Below are 16,651 nucleotides of genomic sequence, written 5' to 3'. Positions count from 1 at the left end.
AACATGAAAAGGGCAAGGACGTTAAAGCAAGTAGATAAAAGCTATCTGTCACAACCCGCAGTCCGCACTGCCTCGATTTCCCCCCGGGCTCAGTCCCGCAGGCTACAGGTCGTTCCGAAAAGCAAATGAAAGAGGGCCAAGCGGGCGCCCTTTCTCAGGCTCCGCCCCTCCGTCCGCGCGCCTGCGCCCTCAGGTCCCGTTCGTCCCGCCCCTCTCCTCCCCCGCCCGCGTGGTCGCCGCCACCGCAGCCGCCCGAGAGGAGCTGGGGGAGGACGGTGGCCCGCGAGGCTCGTCGCAGACAACGCGGCGGCGATGTCCGCGAGCCAGGCGAGTGCCGCGGCGGCAGCGGCGGGGCCTCGCACGCGGCAGGGCGGCCTGGGCTTCGGCCTCCCTCCGGTTCCCAGGAAGCGAGCTGGCGGCCAGCGCGGGACCAGCAGCAGCAGCAGAGGCGGAGGCACCGGCGGGTCTCTCTCCTCCCCTTCAGCCTGAGCCGGGGGAGGCCAGGCGGCCCGGGTGGCTGGAGGGGGGGTCCGCTGCCCAAGAATGGGAATTCTCTTCACCAGGATATGGAGACTGTTCAATCACCAGGGTGAGGGGTGCGGGCCGAGGGCTTACGATTGGGGGAGAGGGTCGGCCCTGGCCGGGAGGGGGTGGGGGGGTGGTCTCCGAATACTTCCGGAATGTGGGCGGTACGACTGCGCGCCGTCTCAGCTCTGGGTGCGGGCTGCGTTGATGCTGGTCCGGGGGCTTTCAGTCCCCACTCCCGAGTTCGGGAATGGTTTTTTTCTTAAGGGACCTACTTGCGAAATCCATTCTGCAAATGCACCCATTGCTCCGATTTCGATTTGGAAAGGAAAAGGTTTCTTGCCCCACGTCCGACGTCCCTTTGTAGGGCCTGGCCTATCTTATGGCCCTTTTTCCTCCAGCAATTGGGTTTGGACACCACATAGAAATGCTGGGGGCCTCTGGGATGAAGGTTATAGGTTATGGCCCGAGCCGCACCACTGAGCGATGGAGGGTTGCAGAATGCGGGAAACTTGAGGAATCGCTCTTGAGTTGTCCAGTACACCTCGGTTTATGAGCTCTCCCTGCACCTCCATCCCTCTCCTTGGGGAGACTAGTGCATCCCGAATGGCAATGGATCTCACTGCTTTTCCTATATTCATATTTGTGTTTAAGGTTAAGCTTAAGATCATTTTCCTGTTTGTGTTCCTTATTTAAGTGGAGGGTTTGGGGTTTTTTTGGCTGGATGAAAAGTGTTAAAGTGTTTCACTGAAAGCATGTGAAAACATGCCATACGAAACATTTGTTTATGTAGGTAACTAGCAAGTTACTACATACAGAATATATTATCATACAGGGATGCTTAAGTTCATCTGAACTCAAACATTGACTGGAAATGCAGATCAGGTTTATTAAAATTTGTTACAAGATGAATCTCTAAAACTGAGGAAAGAGGATACAACTTTAACAAAACTCCATAGTCATTGAGATATACTATAGTTAGTGGTGCTCTTTTGTTCCTTTTTAACGCATGTTGGGTGATTTATCATTTCTGCTGTCAGTAACTTAGTTTGCTATTTTGTCTTGGGTGAGCTGGTGGTGGTGTCACATCCCAAAGTTTTCCAATAAAGACCTGAATGAGTGGTGGCATCTATTATGTACAACGTATCCCCACTTTCTCCTTCATGATCCAGCTTCCTATAAGAAGATGATAGGAAGGGAGCAGAACTGGAACTTGCAATTGCTGTGTATCTTAAAAAAAAAAAAATGGTAATGTAGATCACATGACACTCGGAAGAGCAATATTTAAAATGATTTTTCTGATATGGGAATTTTTCTTAAAATGGAGAAAACCAGTTCTAATCTGCCTGGTCTGTAGCTAGCTGTTTCTGTTGGGAGAGGGGAAGTGAGACATAGTCATTTAACCTCTTTGGGTCTAGATGTTCTCAATGTAGAACACCAGGGATCTTGGGTGGGTGACTGTGGAGCCTACAGATATTGGAAAGGTAATCTCTAGGTCTCAAGAATAGGAACTCACATTGCTGTAAAATCGGTAGTGTTTCTAGTAGATAGGATCTATTCTAGTTTTTACCTCCATAATTTTTGTATTATTTTTAGCAAAGCTAGTATTTCAGCTCTGCTATGAAATTTATATTGCTTGTTGATTGAGCTCTAGTCCTGCAAGAAAAATGAGATATCTCCACTTTCTATTTTAAGTCAGTGATAAAATTAATTGTGTCTGTAACTTAAGAATGAATTACAGCTTTGCCAACAGCTACTTGCAAGTAGTAAACAATAAGGATGTTACTGCATCGTTGCTACTAAAAATTGCTAATAGTGGTGTTCTTGTTGCTTGTATTTTGTGGTAATTTTTGACTGGACATTTCTTTCAGTGTTGGGAAATTAATAGTAAGAGGAACTAATGAAGTTAAGTTTTAGAAATTTAGATGTCAAAATATTGTGAAAATGTGAATAAAATATTCTGCTAAATGATGTGGTTGTTAATCAGTAGGATCATATTTCAGAATATTCACCATTAAATCTAATGTCAGATTTTGATGCTTTTAAATTGGAGATATGATATATATGTCAGATAGATCTTGGATGCTTTATTTTACCTTCAGAAGGTACAGAACACAATCCTATGTTCTTTTCACATAAACTCTTGGAAGGAAAATTTTAGGGGATTACAGAATTGGCTGTGCTGAGGGAACTTCATGCCATATCTCTTTTTTTCTGAAACACCTTTAGAATTTTTTTTTTTTTTTCAGTTTAAGTTTAGCTTGGTTGAGTGCACAGTGAAAGCTAATTGCATACTTCTCAAACTTGAAAAACCAGAGGTTGCCTTTAGGTGATATTTAAATTCAATAGAATATAAATTTTGTCCTAAATGGTGTTATATACATTATTTAAAGAAAAAATAATGTTTCAACAGTTCTTTGTAGTTATTCTTTGTAGTTATTCCCCTCAAAAGAGGAAACTGATGTTCCGGTGGAGTGATTTTCCTGGGCCACACAACTGGTAAATGCCACGTTAAAACACTGAAGAAATATGTTGCAGATACATGTCTTATTAAAGGAGAGATTGGCATAATTTTTTTCGATTCCCCTCCCCCCATTTATTGTTTCTCAGTTACTAAGTTATAAGTCTTTATAACAGTAGGACTTTGAAGAATTGTCATGAGTGTCTTTTAGTATAGAAGGGCTTGTGATCAGTGGTTTATTAAATATTTTTGAGCACCTGTTTGTGCCAGTTATTGTTGTAGGTGGTGGAAACAAAGCAGGGAACAAAACAGACAAATCTCCCTGCCTTTGTGGAGGGTTCATTCTAGTGTGGGGAGACAGGATATAAGCTAACTCCATCTCTAGAGATGAGATAATAATAGTTAACATTTGCTGACTTTTGCAAGGTTAGGTTCAACGCAGATTAGTTGATTTAGTCTTCATTTCAGTTGATTTACTCTTGACAACAACCCTAGGAGGAAGATTTCTCCCGAATTTATAGGGACAAAGAAACGTTAAGTAACTTGCTTAAGGCACTATAGTTAAGAGACCTGGGATTTTAACCAGGGTCATCTATTGCCATAGTTAGTGCTCTTTAAAAAACAAATAAACAAAAAAACTTTATTTATGTAAGAAGGATTCACGTTAGCTAAACGGAAGAACTTTGTCATTTATGTGAACTATGAATAAGTTGTGAAATTTCCTTATTGATAGCCTGTATTATTCTTCTGATTGGCTCTTAGGAAAGGAGTAAGTTATGAATGAATGCTGATGAAGCTGCCTGTGCTGCTGGAGCCTGGTGCTGGGAAGGCCACCCCTGCTGCTGTTGGGTTTTTTTGTATGGGAGTTCAGCTGTGTAGAAGAGTAGATTACATATGGAACCTCAGTCAAAGAGATGGACTATGGCAATAAAATTTAGCTCCATAATCCTCGTTCTTGCACACGCTGTGGATATGGAGCTGGATCCTTATAGATTTTTCTTTTGCCAGCTGGCACAATATTAAGCTTTATCAGTAGACAAGGCATTGGAGGGACGTTGAATGAGGAAACAGTTTTTCTTCCTGGGTACAGTGTGCTTTTAGCAGGTTCTGTCCTGCTTTAGGAGGGTGAACACCTTTTCTAGTGGCTGGCTCCTGCACTGCATAGTGGTTAGCAATCACCAGCTGTTTCTAGCACCCACTTCAGTTGATTTCATCGTGGAGGACCTCCAGCAAAATCTCTCTCAATGAAGTTTTCCCCAACACCCTAAAGGGAAGATTTCCAGCAAGATTCACTGGCAGATCCCCACAGCTACTTCTGTGCACCACAACCAAGGCTTTCAGTGAGGTCTGCATCTCAGTCCAGGGGGCTCTGGGGAAGCTCTGTCTAAGCCTCTAAGTGTGGTGGATTCTCCTTATATTTGTCAGTCTAATAGTCTTTAGCGTTATTTTTTATTAGCCAAGCCCTCATTACTTTGATCCCATTTAATAGTTTTTTCTTTCTTTTTTTTTTTAATATTTATTTGTTTTTGGGAGAGAGAGCGCATGCGTGCAAGAGAGCACATGAGTGGGGGAAGGGCAGAGAGAGGGTGACACAGAATCCAAAGCAGGCTCCAGGCTCTGGGCTATCAGCACAGAGTCCGACGCCTGGCCGAACTCGCAAACCGTGAGATCATGACCTGAGCTGAAGTCAGACGTTCAATCCACTGAGCCACCCAGGTGCTCCCTGCCCCAGTTGTTTTCTTTACACTAAACTTAGCAAGTTCAAATTATTGTGTGGTTTCTCTTTCCTGATTGCATCTCTGATTTTGCCATGTATAATCATCGCTTTTCATTCAGCAACCTTAGTGTGAAAGAGGTGTTTTTTCCCTGAGACTTTACTACCATTGTTATAAATAGTAAGTTTATTTTCAAACTATTTTTTGTTAATGATGCTTCTAGATTTTGAAAATTGAACTTTTAATACAAAGTGACTTGATCAGATATTTCACGTCCAACCTTTATATCTTCCAGATCTGATTTATTTCTTCATTCATACTTTATTAAGCACCTGCTTTATTCCAGGTTCGGTGCTAGGGACTGGGAGAATGAACGATAGACAACATGACAGGTGGATTTTTTGCTCTATGTAAGATAGAGTTAGGGTTTTGTGTAGTGTAGAAATGAGATGATAATGAAGGGTCAGAATGACTCTCAAGTTATCTGCCTTAGCATTTGTGTTTTTTGACTTTGGTATGATTCACAGAACTAGAAGTCCTCCAGGATGACAGTGACATCTTTTCGTTTAATTTGCTGACTGGTGGTTGGAGGAATATATATATAAATTGAGTTTTAGAACCTGGCAATGAATGGAACTGATAGGCTGTCTGGGTGTGACAAAAGGAAATGAAGAGGGGAAACTAGGAGCATTTTCATGACAAAACAGTAAAGTATTGATTGGGAAACTGAAGCCTAAATGATAATTCCAAATTCTATCCAAGCATTGTAACCGTGTGTAGTTGTTTTGGCTCATCTGAGTAAGAATGCTGTGGCATAGATACTCTAAAAGAAAAATCATACTAAACACTAAACTCGTAATGAAGCACTTGAATCAAAGAATTGGAATAGCCAAAATTCTTACTGCATTTGCCCATAATAACCTTATCTTTTAGTATGCATGTTATGTTTTAGGTTTTGTAGAATATTTGTTTTGGAGTGCCTTAGAACACTTTTGGGCTACAACTTCAGGTTTTGCATAGAATTCTGCTCCTATCTTGGTAATGGGAAGAACAGGCTAGGGTGGTGAAGGAGCCTAAGAATTTCCAAAGGAAGTTGATACAGTATTAGAAAGTCTGAATAATTTAACCCTATCATTGGTAGTAAACTGGCTTTTCACCATGAAGTTGCCACCTTTATCTTTGAGCATATTACGCAGTTATATCTTAATTTTGTAGTTCTCACTATGGTCTATGTGCTGTACCTTAGACTTAGGAAGCAGTTAAACAGCCATTGGTGCTTTATTGTAAAACACTTAAAAATTCAAATACAGACAAATCTTGGGGAGAAGGGTGGATAGAAATTGGTGATGAATGTGGCTTGTAGGTGTTCGTGTGGGGTGAAAAGGTGAAGGTCTTCTGCATCACGGATTCCTCGTTGGAATGCCCTCCAAAGAGATCTTAGACTGCCCCATAGAACATGCAGCTCCTTGGAGATTTTCCAGGTGCCACACACATTTGATTGGAGTTTCTTTTTTTTTCTTTAAAATTTTTTTTTACCAATTTAAAAACTTTATATTTTTAATTCCATTAGCTTGTATTCCCTTGATGGACTTTAGAAATTCTCTTATGTCTTAAGAATTTGGAGGCATGTTTGCATATTTATGCACTTGCAGGTGACAAAGGAATGTATTGAGGTTGTAAAATTAAATAGAAGAAGGAGGTTTCCAGTACGGAAACCAGTGCTACATTACTTCCCCTCTCACCATCTTTGATGCTTTTGTCTCTTATTTTCCACCATGCCAGACAAGAATCCTCATCTTGTTACTATCCTCCATGCCTTCTTTTCCCAGTATCCTTTTTTTTTTCTAGGCACTACTGAAGACAGACTTAGGGCAGTTTAAATATTTATCCACAACAGGATATGTTGTTATCTGATTCCATCTTATTGATTCTCTAGTTCATTCTATGCAGTGGTTGTAAAAATCACATCCTGTCCTCAGCAGGCAACTAACTTGTGTTATGAGAAGATGGAATCCTCTGGTATGAGCCTCTTCTGCCATGTGCTTTATCTCAGTTTATGTCTGTGTGTTATTGCACAGTGGGTTTTGTTCACAGCAATTTTACCTTGCTTATGTTCAGCTTGTGGTCAGGTATGATAAAGAATCTTTCTGTAGTATTTTTTTTGTCTAGTAGTCCTTCCTTAGAGAAGTGGTAGAAAAGTACTATGGTTGGAATCAGGAAACAAGTCCTATGGGGCATGGCTAAAATAAGGAGACCGTTTTAAAAAACAAAGCTAGGTAAGTTTTCACCTTAAAAGCTATCATTTTATTTTATTTTACTTTATTAAAAAATGTTTTTTTAGAATTTTATTTTAGAGAGGGAGAGAGAGAATCTTAATCAGGCTCCATATTCAGTGTGGACCCTGATGCAGGGCTCAATCCCACGACCCTGGAATCGTGATGTGAGCTGAAATCAAGAGTTAGATGCCTAATTGACTGAGTCACCCAGGTGCCCCAAAAGCTTTTTAGAAGGCTGGAGAGCTTTTCTACATATACGCCTGCTATTACTCAAAATATGTATTGAAACGCCTTTTATTTATTATTACTATTTTTTAATGTTTATATTTGAGAAAGAGAGAGACAGAGTGGGAACAGGGGAGGTGCAGAGAGAGAAGGAGAGACAGAATCCGGAGCAGGCTCTAGGCTCTGAGCTGTCAGCACAGAGCCAAACACAGGGCCTAAACTCTGAACTGTGGGATCATGACCTGAGCCCAAGTTGGACGCTTAACCAACTGAGTGACCTGGGCACCCCTATTTATTTTTTTTAAGTTTATTTGTTTAGAGAACAAGGGAGAGAGAGAATCCCAAGCAGAGCCCAAAGTGAGGCTTGATCATGAGATCATGACCTGAGCCGAAATCAAGAGTCGGACATTTAACCGACGCTTAACCAGGTGCCCCTAGAAACTCCTTTTAGAATTTTTTAGACAAATCTTTAAATCATTCTTATCATTTAGGGGTTACACTTCATTTAATGGAAAAAAGGTAGCACTCATTTGAACCATCTTTTACTTTATGGCTGAGATAATACCAAGTGGCTCCCATCCCCCTTTAAATTCAAATTCATCTTCAGCTGTTAAGGGGTCTTCAGCTGTTAAGGGGCTCTGTGTGAATGCTCAAAACAGTGTACCACAGGCTCTGATAGCAGTTACAAATGAATGTAGCAAAATACTTTGAAAAATGGAAGCATGGTTAGAATAAAACTCCAGCCTCTTTAAGTGATGAAGGACTTTGTAACAGACAATGCTTTTTGTATTTGGGGTGTCTGTATGTGTTATTTGTACACACACACTTTTTTAAGTCAGTCTATAGTTATTTGTCATAGATTCTTGCCTATATTTGTACTGTTTCTTTTTGCCTCTATTAATTTGATACTTTTTAGAATGATATTTCTCACATGGGTCAGATTAATTGTATTTTCTTCCTGAGTATTGGCCTAAAGTCTAGTCTGTCTAGTCTGTCTTAGTCTAGTCTGTCTAAATTTAGTCCAGGTGATACAGTGGAGGTTAGAAAATGATATTCCTGAAACTAAAAATAGTTGGCATTTTGAGAATGGTATTATTAAAAATTAGTATTCAAGTGGGAAGCTAAAAATTTTCATCCAAGCCAGAGATCACAGTATAGCCTGATGTGAATTCTGCTTAATTAAAATGTTTATAGGTGGTTGTAGTAATAGAAGTGAAGAAGAGATACACCATTAAAAGAAGAATGCTTATTCTGGGGGGCATAGAAAAATACAGAATTAGGCAGAATTGCCATGCATTTTAAAAACTTTCCAGGTAAAATGGTACCTTCCTTCAAGAACTCTATAATCTGGCCCTGATGCAGGTATGGCCCTAATGTGAAGATGGATATATCCAGTCATTAAGCTTATAAAACACACCCTTTGACGGGAGCCCATGTTCCCCAAATAATCTGACCACCCTATTGCCTTTCCTTAGGGAGAGACTGCACTTGCCAGGTTAGTTTTGAACATTTGATCTCATTGTATGTTACTCATTTTGGCGTTCTTGTGTATATGTCATTTCTGTGAGTTGCTTTCTCTGAGCCCTGTCTACTCTGAGATACTAGCAGGATTGAGTTTGTGGACCTGGGAGATGAAGGGCCATGCACTAGGTAAATTCACCAGAGAAACATCACTTGATGAGGCCTTTTGGTGGTCATTCAACTGAACTTCCCTTAGCAAGCCCTCTACATGTTATTAACCCTTTATTTAAAATAAGTATCATCTTTGTATTTGATCATTTTCTCAGTTCCTTTACCCTAGTCACCTCGAAAGATTAAATGTACTGGGCCCTGCATCTTTAAAATTGTTTTTAAGAACCTATATGGGGGAAACATGATCATCTCCCTTTAGAACCCTAGTGGTCCTAAGCTGCCTGCCCTCTCTTCAGAGAAATGAGTGATTGGAGAAAATAGCCTGTATTAAAATTTTCTATTTACTTGATCTTCCTATTTTTGTATAATACGAATTCCCCTCTACGGTAAATGGCAACTATTGGAAAACTTATGCCATCTCATTGAAAAGGCTTTTTCTCAAAGATATCCTTACTGTGAGGTGTTACAATCCTCAACATCTATTATTTATAGAATGAATAGTAATTAATTCAACATTTGTTGAGTACCTTGTGCCAGGAAAAGTTGTAGTGACTGGGATTATAAAGATGATTGGCCTGGGATCTATACGCATAAAGCATGCCTCATTGGGCTGAGAAGATTAGTTAGTGTATGTGTAAATAGTTAATGATAAGTGCTAGTTAGAGATATTGTGGAAAAGCATGAGAAAGTGATTTTGGGGGGAAAACTAAACTTAAAAGATTAGTAGGAATTCCCTAAATGGAGAATTGGAGAAGATAATTCTGGCTCAGGGAAAAACCGAGTAGAGGTAGAGAAATGTTTGCTGTAAAGACATGTGGCAGCTTATGTGGGGAGAATGGCTTGAATTTCAGCCTAGGTACCTGGTGGTAGTGGTGAGAGATAAAGCCGGAGCTTAGTCAGTTATGACTGTCTTTATTTACAAGGCTGAGAACTTGTGCCGTATCTTTCTGTCAAAATGGAGAGCCATCATTTCAATAAGAGTGGTGGTATCAGCTTTGTAGTGTAGAACAATTACTGTAAATACAGTGGGAAGGTGGATTGGAGACAGTCTACGTAGGGAAGGTTTTGCAATAAGAAATGAGAAGGACTACAACTAGGACCGGTGAAAGGAGGCAGGTTCAGGATATATTTTTGAGGTGGAATCCATAGAACTTGGTGACAAATTAGTTGTTGGGGTTGAGGGAAACATTGAATAAGCTCCAGGGGCAACTGAATTTGTGGTAATGCCATTAAGCAAATTAGGTAGAATAGAATTAGAAAAAGGTTTGAATGTTGGGTTTGGGATATGTTGAGTGGCACTGTGTCTACTAGATAGGTTGGAGTTTAGGAGAGATTTGGGATTAGGAACAATCTTTCTTAGTGGTTGGCACTGCTCATGTGCTATCTTAATCATTATACAACTCTGAAAGATAGGTATTGTTGTCCCTGTTTTATAGCGAGAAAACTTAGGGATTAGAGAATAAGTCGTGTTATCTACCGCTGCGTAACAAACCGCTCCTAAATTTTGTGACTTAAAGCAATAATTTATCATTTATCTGTCATGGTTCTGTGATTTGACTGAGCTCAGCTAGGAAGTTCTAGCTTGGGATTCTCATTTGGTTGCAGTTAACATCTAGAACTAGAGTCATCTATAGCTTGACCTGGCTACATATCCAAGATGGCTTCTTTATTTGTGTGTCTGGCATCTCATCTGGAATGGCTAGAACAGCTGGGGCAACCATGTGGTGATCTGTCTCCACAGGGTCAAGCCACATGATCAGCTTAGGCTTTCTGACTTACGTATATAGTGGTTTGGGGATAGTAGGACTTGTTACATGGTGTCCAGTTTACTCCAAGGATAGTTGTCCAAGAGAGCCAGGCAGCTGCAAGGTTTGTAATGGTCTAGGCTTGAAGTCACACAGCATCACTTCTGCTATATTCTTTTGGTTAAAAGTGAGTCACAGGACCAGCTCAGATTCACATGGAATCAGGGAAGGGAGGAGACTATACAGACACCATCTTTGGAAATGAGCTTCTTCCACATACTATCTTTGGAATAGTTTTTAGATAGCATAGAACTAGATAGGCCCTAAGAGCGCCTGCTAAATAAAATGTGAAGAGAATGGAAGAAGACAGCTTTGGGAAACATGAACGTTTTTGAAGGAAGACCCAAGGAAGAGGAATCTGTGGTAAAAAATCTACATATATCAAGAGAGAGTGGAAGAGAACTTGGAGAAAGTGGTGTCATAGAAGCCAAGGGAGAGGGAGTCGCTGCCACCATAGCCATACATCGTTAGATTTGGTTAGAACAAATTCTAACCTTAGAATTTGGTTAGATTGGGTGTTAGAACAATTCTGTGGTCTAAATGTACTCAGTTTACGATTATCTATGATGGGACCTGGCCTTCTGCTACCAGATTTAAAGGCTGACCTTTTTTTCTAATTTACCCCACCCCACTGTGTACCCAGTTGATGCCTAAAATTCACGGTTAGAACTTAAATGGCCTATTTTTGTTTTTAATTAATAAATGATTAATGTTTTTTTTTATTTCAGAGCACAAAGTTATCATTGTTGGGCTGGATAATGCAGGGAAAACTACCATTCTTTACCAGTTGTAAGTATTAACTAGTTTAAAATTTTTATTTTATCATTCATAATTATTTTTTCTGCCTGGGTAATATTTGATTAGCAAAAGCAATAAAAAGTTATATGGAACCTAAAATATTCTGTAAGAAGTCAGGTTGACTCTAAACCAGGAGCCAGATTTAAGCAACTGTTGTAGGACAGCTAGAAATTTATATGATGTAGAGCATGTTGTTCAGTTTTTTTTACTTATAGAAAGTAGAGAAATATTGTTTATATAGTTTCTGGGATTCAATCTAGAGTATTCCGGATCGTCCACTACCTAGTTCCATCCCTGTTTAAACCCTTACCTCACTCCTTTTTTTTTTTTTTTTTTTTTCTAGAAAAAGAGGGCACAAGTGAGTGAAGGACAGAGACAGAGAAGTGGGGTTCACCTGAGGTGGGGCTTGCGTTCACCTCAAGTGGAGCTCATGCTCCCCCCAAAGCAGGGCATGTGCTCACCCGGTGTGAGACTCAAGCTCATGATCTATGAGATCATGACCTGAGCCAAAGTCAGATGCTTAAGGACTGAGCCACCCAGATGCCCCAACCCTTACCTTACTCTTCTGAGCTAGTGGGAAAGGGCCATTTGGATATAAAATATGAAAACTCATGCTGATTTATCCTTTGATTACAAAATGCTCAAACCATCTAGCTTCCCTGCTAATTGTAATATATTTGAACTTTTTTTTTTCTAGTTCTATGAATGAAGTTGTACATACATCACCTACAATTGGAAGTAATGTAGAAGAGATAGTGATTAATAATACACGTTTCTTAATGTGGGATATTGGTGGTCAAGAATCTCTTCGTTCTTCCTGGAACACTTACTATACTAACACAGAGGTAATGTTTCTTAATATACTAAAACTTCTAAGAACAGAATGCTTGGGAAATATCTTCTAGATGTGAACTCTTATAATTAATCTTTTTGAAATATCCCAATATGTTAATAAAAGTAGAATTTAAACATGATAGAATCTTTGATTCCCTGTTTCAGGGTCATTGTTCTGTATATCCACTCTCATTGAACCTGTCTATAGGGAGAATTGGAATGAAGGGGTGATTGATTAGTCTGATTATGTATGGATCCCAGAACTCATCTTAAATAGTTGTTTTTACAGTAAGTTCAATCTCACACTTTGTCATTTTATTTCTCTCTTAGTATTTATTTTTGTCTGCATACAGAAAATCCTAGTTAAATGAGAGGGTTCTGGAGGCTTGAATCCTGGCCAGACCTTTACTATGTATATTCTTTTATGCAGCACAATTGCACATGAAATAATTCTTCTTTTGGTTATAAAGCAATTTGGACATAAATCATATGTTTTTATTTATATGTTATTTCCCAAGAGGCAATTCAGACCTATGACATTTGAGACCTTTATTGTATAGACCTTGTAAATTGAAAGTTCAATTTATTGTGACAGTTGTTTTTGTAGTACTGATTATAAAACTCCAAATGTATATAAAGATGCATATTGTATCATTAAGACACTATTAATTGTCTCTAATGACCTGATCCCCTAACACTTTGCTAAGCATTTGATCATGTATTTTGTAGAAGGAAAGGTATATATGGTTAGTATTTCTGTGTATAATGCTGCAAGTATCAAATTTATGACAACATCTTAAAAATTAATGGTTTTATTAAAATGCCTTAGAATAGGATGGGTCTTAGGTGAGTGTCAAGTGAGAGAAGAGGTAAAGTAGCATTTCTCTTAGCCATCTGCCATATGGTTAATGACATCTGATAAATAGAAAAGACTCTGAAAATTAACAGTGGTTTATCTGGAAATGGAAAGCTGGTTTTAAAAAATCCATAGTGCTTGTTCTTTATAAGCAGAGTTAACCTGGGCATCACCAGTGCCATCATAAAGTGACTGTTTTCGGGTTCTCCTTCCATGGTGGTTCTTGGTACTCGTGCAGGTGAAGAAGAGGTACAGTGTAGCTCAGTCCTCCTTGGCTCCTTCACAGGTCTCACTACATCTTCTGACCCTAGTCTCATCATTAGTTCAAGAAAGAGTTGTGTTTGCAGGCAGCAGGTACCATTTACATAAACAAGAGAAGCATGGATTTAAATAGATGTATTCTTTCATTTGTTGATTTTTAAAAGTTGATTTAACTGTCACATTACTCCCATATCATGCCCTTTTAGAGTTTCAGATCGATATTAATAATATCTGTAGAAATATCTAAAATCTGGGATTATAATATATTCTTTTTCATATTTTTTCTCAGTAAGATTTTTTTATTAAAGTCTAATTAGTGTACAACATTATATTAGCTTCACTGTATTTTTTTCATATTGACTGTGGTGCACATAGTTTGATACAAGCTCATTACCATTCAAGACATTAATTTAGAAACAAACATGTATATTGGTTAGAATACTAACGGAGTAGTATTAATGGAGTAGAATATTAACGGAGTAGTAGAACTAACATTCTAATAGTGTTAGCATTGTATTCTTTTTTCTCTTATTTTCTCTTAAAAATTAACAAATGATATTTGAATAGAAATGGATCAAACCTTCAGGCTTCACAATGTATATAGAAGGTATCTCTGGTTTTCCAGTAATACCATACCATGAGGCTCTAATTTCTTGGTATTTGTGGTCTGTAAATCAATTAAGTACTTTATAAATTTTATGAATATTGAATTGTGTAATCACTATTTTTTTGTAATTATTTTAGTTTGTAATTGTTGTTGTGGACAGTACAGACAGAGAAAGAATTTCTGTAACTAGAGAAGAACTCTATAAAATGTTAGCCCATGAGGTAAGTAGAATTCTGGCATTGTGTGTGTGTGTGTGTGTGTGTGATATTGCTATCACATTTGTTCTTTCTACTTTCTTGTTACGATATTACTTCAAATATTTATTTATTTGTTACTTATTATTTTTTAAATAATATTACTTATTAATATTACTTATTAATTTTTTTAAAAAAAGTTTTTTAAGTAAGCTCTACGCCCAGTGTGGGGCTTGAATTCATGATCCTGAGATCAAGAATTACATGCTGTATTGACTAAACCAGCCAAGCACCCGTACTTCAGATTTAAATATGGGCTTAAATCTGTTGGCCATTCTGCTTTATCAGTTTGACACTTCCCAAATTGGAAGTGTATCTGGAAACAACAGAAAGATTGTGGAGTCAGTTATAGATTTCTATTTCTTTTATCCTAGATTAATTTGGTCTAAAAGTTTTCCTGGGTGAAAAGACCTAAATTGGCTTTCATTTTGCCTTTTATAACAATAATTATATAGAAGGTTATCACTAGAAATGAGATTTTAAGGTCTCATGGACATTTAGTAAGGCTTGATTGTAACTCAGTTATCAGACTAATACTTAAATGTTGTCGCTCTTATGTTTCTCTGATATTGTCCCTTTGAGTAAACAAACAAAACTACATGACTAGCCACATTTTCTTAGTCTTTGAGAATTATTATAGGTAGCATGATTTAAAAATGAAATAAACTAAACAATATAGTTAATAATAATAAGTTATAAAATCATATAATATTTACTGTAGTAGCAGTTGATTTTTTTTGTGTGCCTTTTATTGCAGATATTACACTCTTTTTTTCATGTTTATTTATATTTGAGAGAGAGACAGAGTGCAAGTGGGGGAGATGGCAGGAGAGAGAGGGAGTCACAGAATCTGAAGCAGGCTCCAGGCTCTGAGCTGTCAGTACAGATCCTGATGCAGGGCTTGAATTCACAGACTGAGATCATGACCTGAGCTGAAGTTGACTGCTTAACCGACTGAGCCACCCAGAAACCCAACAGATATTACATTCTTAACTCATATTTATAGACAGAAATAGAAAAATTAATGTTTAGATTTGTATGTGTAACTGTTAATTTTCGTGGAATTTTAACAAAGCTTAAAAAAAGCCGGTGTATCTGTAAGGAAGTTTTATGTTAATTTTAATATTGATTTGATGATTTGCTTTTGAGATTTGCATTAGGAATTTTGGAATGTTTCTGGCATCCAGTCAAGATGTAAGGACACCTAATAAAGTGGTTGTATAAATTGAAGTTCTGTCTTCCATGTGGTGATCACGCCCACCAAGATGCACCTTCTCCTGTCTTGGATTCATTCTGGCAGCTTTGTGAAACCCCTTGGGTTTTTAAAAAAGATAATACCTGTTGCTATTCATGCATTTAACGAGTTTTGATTCTAGTTTGGGAAACAAAAAATAAACTATAAAAAAGGTAGACAACTAAGGATTTTCTTTTTTTTTTTAATTTTCCTTTTGTATTTTACACCAAGGAGTTGTTGTTTGAAGATTTAGGAAAAAGAAAAAGAAGACACAAATGTATTTGTATCTTGAGTATGTTTTTTAAACTCTTAACAGATAGTCTTCTTCTTTGATCCTTGTTCTAATTGGCCAATATATAGCAGGATCAAAGAGCTCAGTAGTAGGACTCAAAGTCATTGAATTTTACTAGCTGGGGACATTAAATTGAGCTGGTCACTTCCTCTCTTGTGGATGTTACTCATCTGTAATGGATGAGTACAGTGAGGTCCTGAAAATTTATTTGACTTGACCAGATTTTTAAGAGCCAGGATTTCAACTTAAATATTCTCATTATTCAGACTCTTTGCTAAGAAGAAAAGAAAAAAAGACAGAAATAAGGCCTAGTTGGAAAGTGAAAGAGACTGAATGGGGAGAGTGCCAGAGAAGAAAGGAATTACAGATGAAGTTGGGAGCTGGATTAAACCAATTAATAGGGTCAGAAAGAGCCAAATAGGCAGAAATCTGAAAAGGGGCAAATGGATCAAAGAATGAGAATGTGTGAGTGAAAGACAAATTTTGACATGGGGTTAGTCAGATGTTTCATATATATCATAGCAACCAACAAAATCTTTTTACCATCACTAATGATGCTTTACCTGTATTACTGAATACAAAACTATAAAACTATAAAATGATTTTAAATATTTCCGAAAGCTTCATCTTAAATGAAGTGCAAAACTTTGAAGCTCATGAATTTTAAAATCATTCCAAACACAAAAGGGTAGATGACGTTTTATTTGGAGTAACTCAACTTCTAGGAATTATCTTTGCAAATGAAGCTTGGAGAAACATATTGACAACTGCATAAGGCATATGGAAGATGCTAAATAAATATGTCTTGCGTGTGCTGCAATTATTCATCTTCTTCACTAAATGAAAAAATATTTTTAGACTCTTAACAACAATCTG

The 16,651-nt window shown here is 38.1% G+C and overlaps 1 protein-coding gene across 3 annotated transcripts in view; it reads left to right on the top strand.

Moving 5' to 3' along the window:
- The first annotated feature begins 238 nt into the window (after window positions 1-238).
- The window catches only part of ARL5A (ADP ribosylation factor like GTPase 5A), a 37,272-nt gene continuing 20,859 nt past the window's right edge, over window positions 239-16,651 (top strand). For all 3 annotated transcript variants that reach the window (XR_008295350.1, XR_003418872.2, XM_015073467.3), the window contains exons 1-4: window positions 239-589; window positions 11,368-11,428; window positions 12,135-12,282; window positions 14,133-14,216. Coding sequence is in view for 1 of the 3 variants with exons in the window: in XM_015073467.3 (XP_014928953.1) it covers window positions 544-589; window positions 11,368-11,428; window positions 12,135-12,282; window positions 14,133-14,216 (339 nt within the window). In the remaining 2 variants the exon portion in view is untranslated. The remainder of the gene's footprint in view (window positions 590-11,367; window positions 11,429-12,134; window positions 12,283-14,132; window positions 14,217-16,651) is intronic.

This window comes from Acinonyx jubatus, chromosome C1 (genome assembly GCF_027475565.1).
Source record: "Acinonyx jubatus isolate Ajub_Pintada_27869175 chromosome C1, VMU_Ajub_asm_v1.0, whole genome shotgun sequence".
Classification (NCBI taxonomy): Eukaryota; Metazoa; Chordata; class Mammalia; order Carnivora; family Felidae; genus Acinonyx; species Acinonyx jubatus.
The sequence above is the reverse complement of the archived record's forward strand: the minus strand, read 5'-3'. Positions and strand labels throughout refer to the sequence as shown.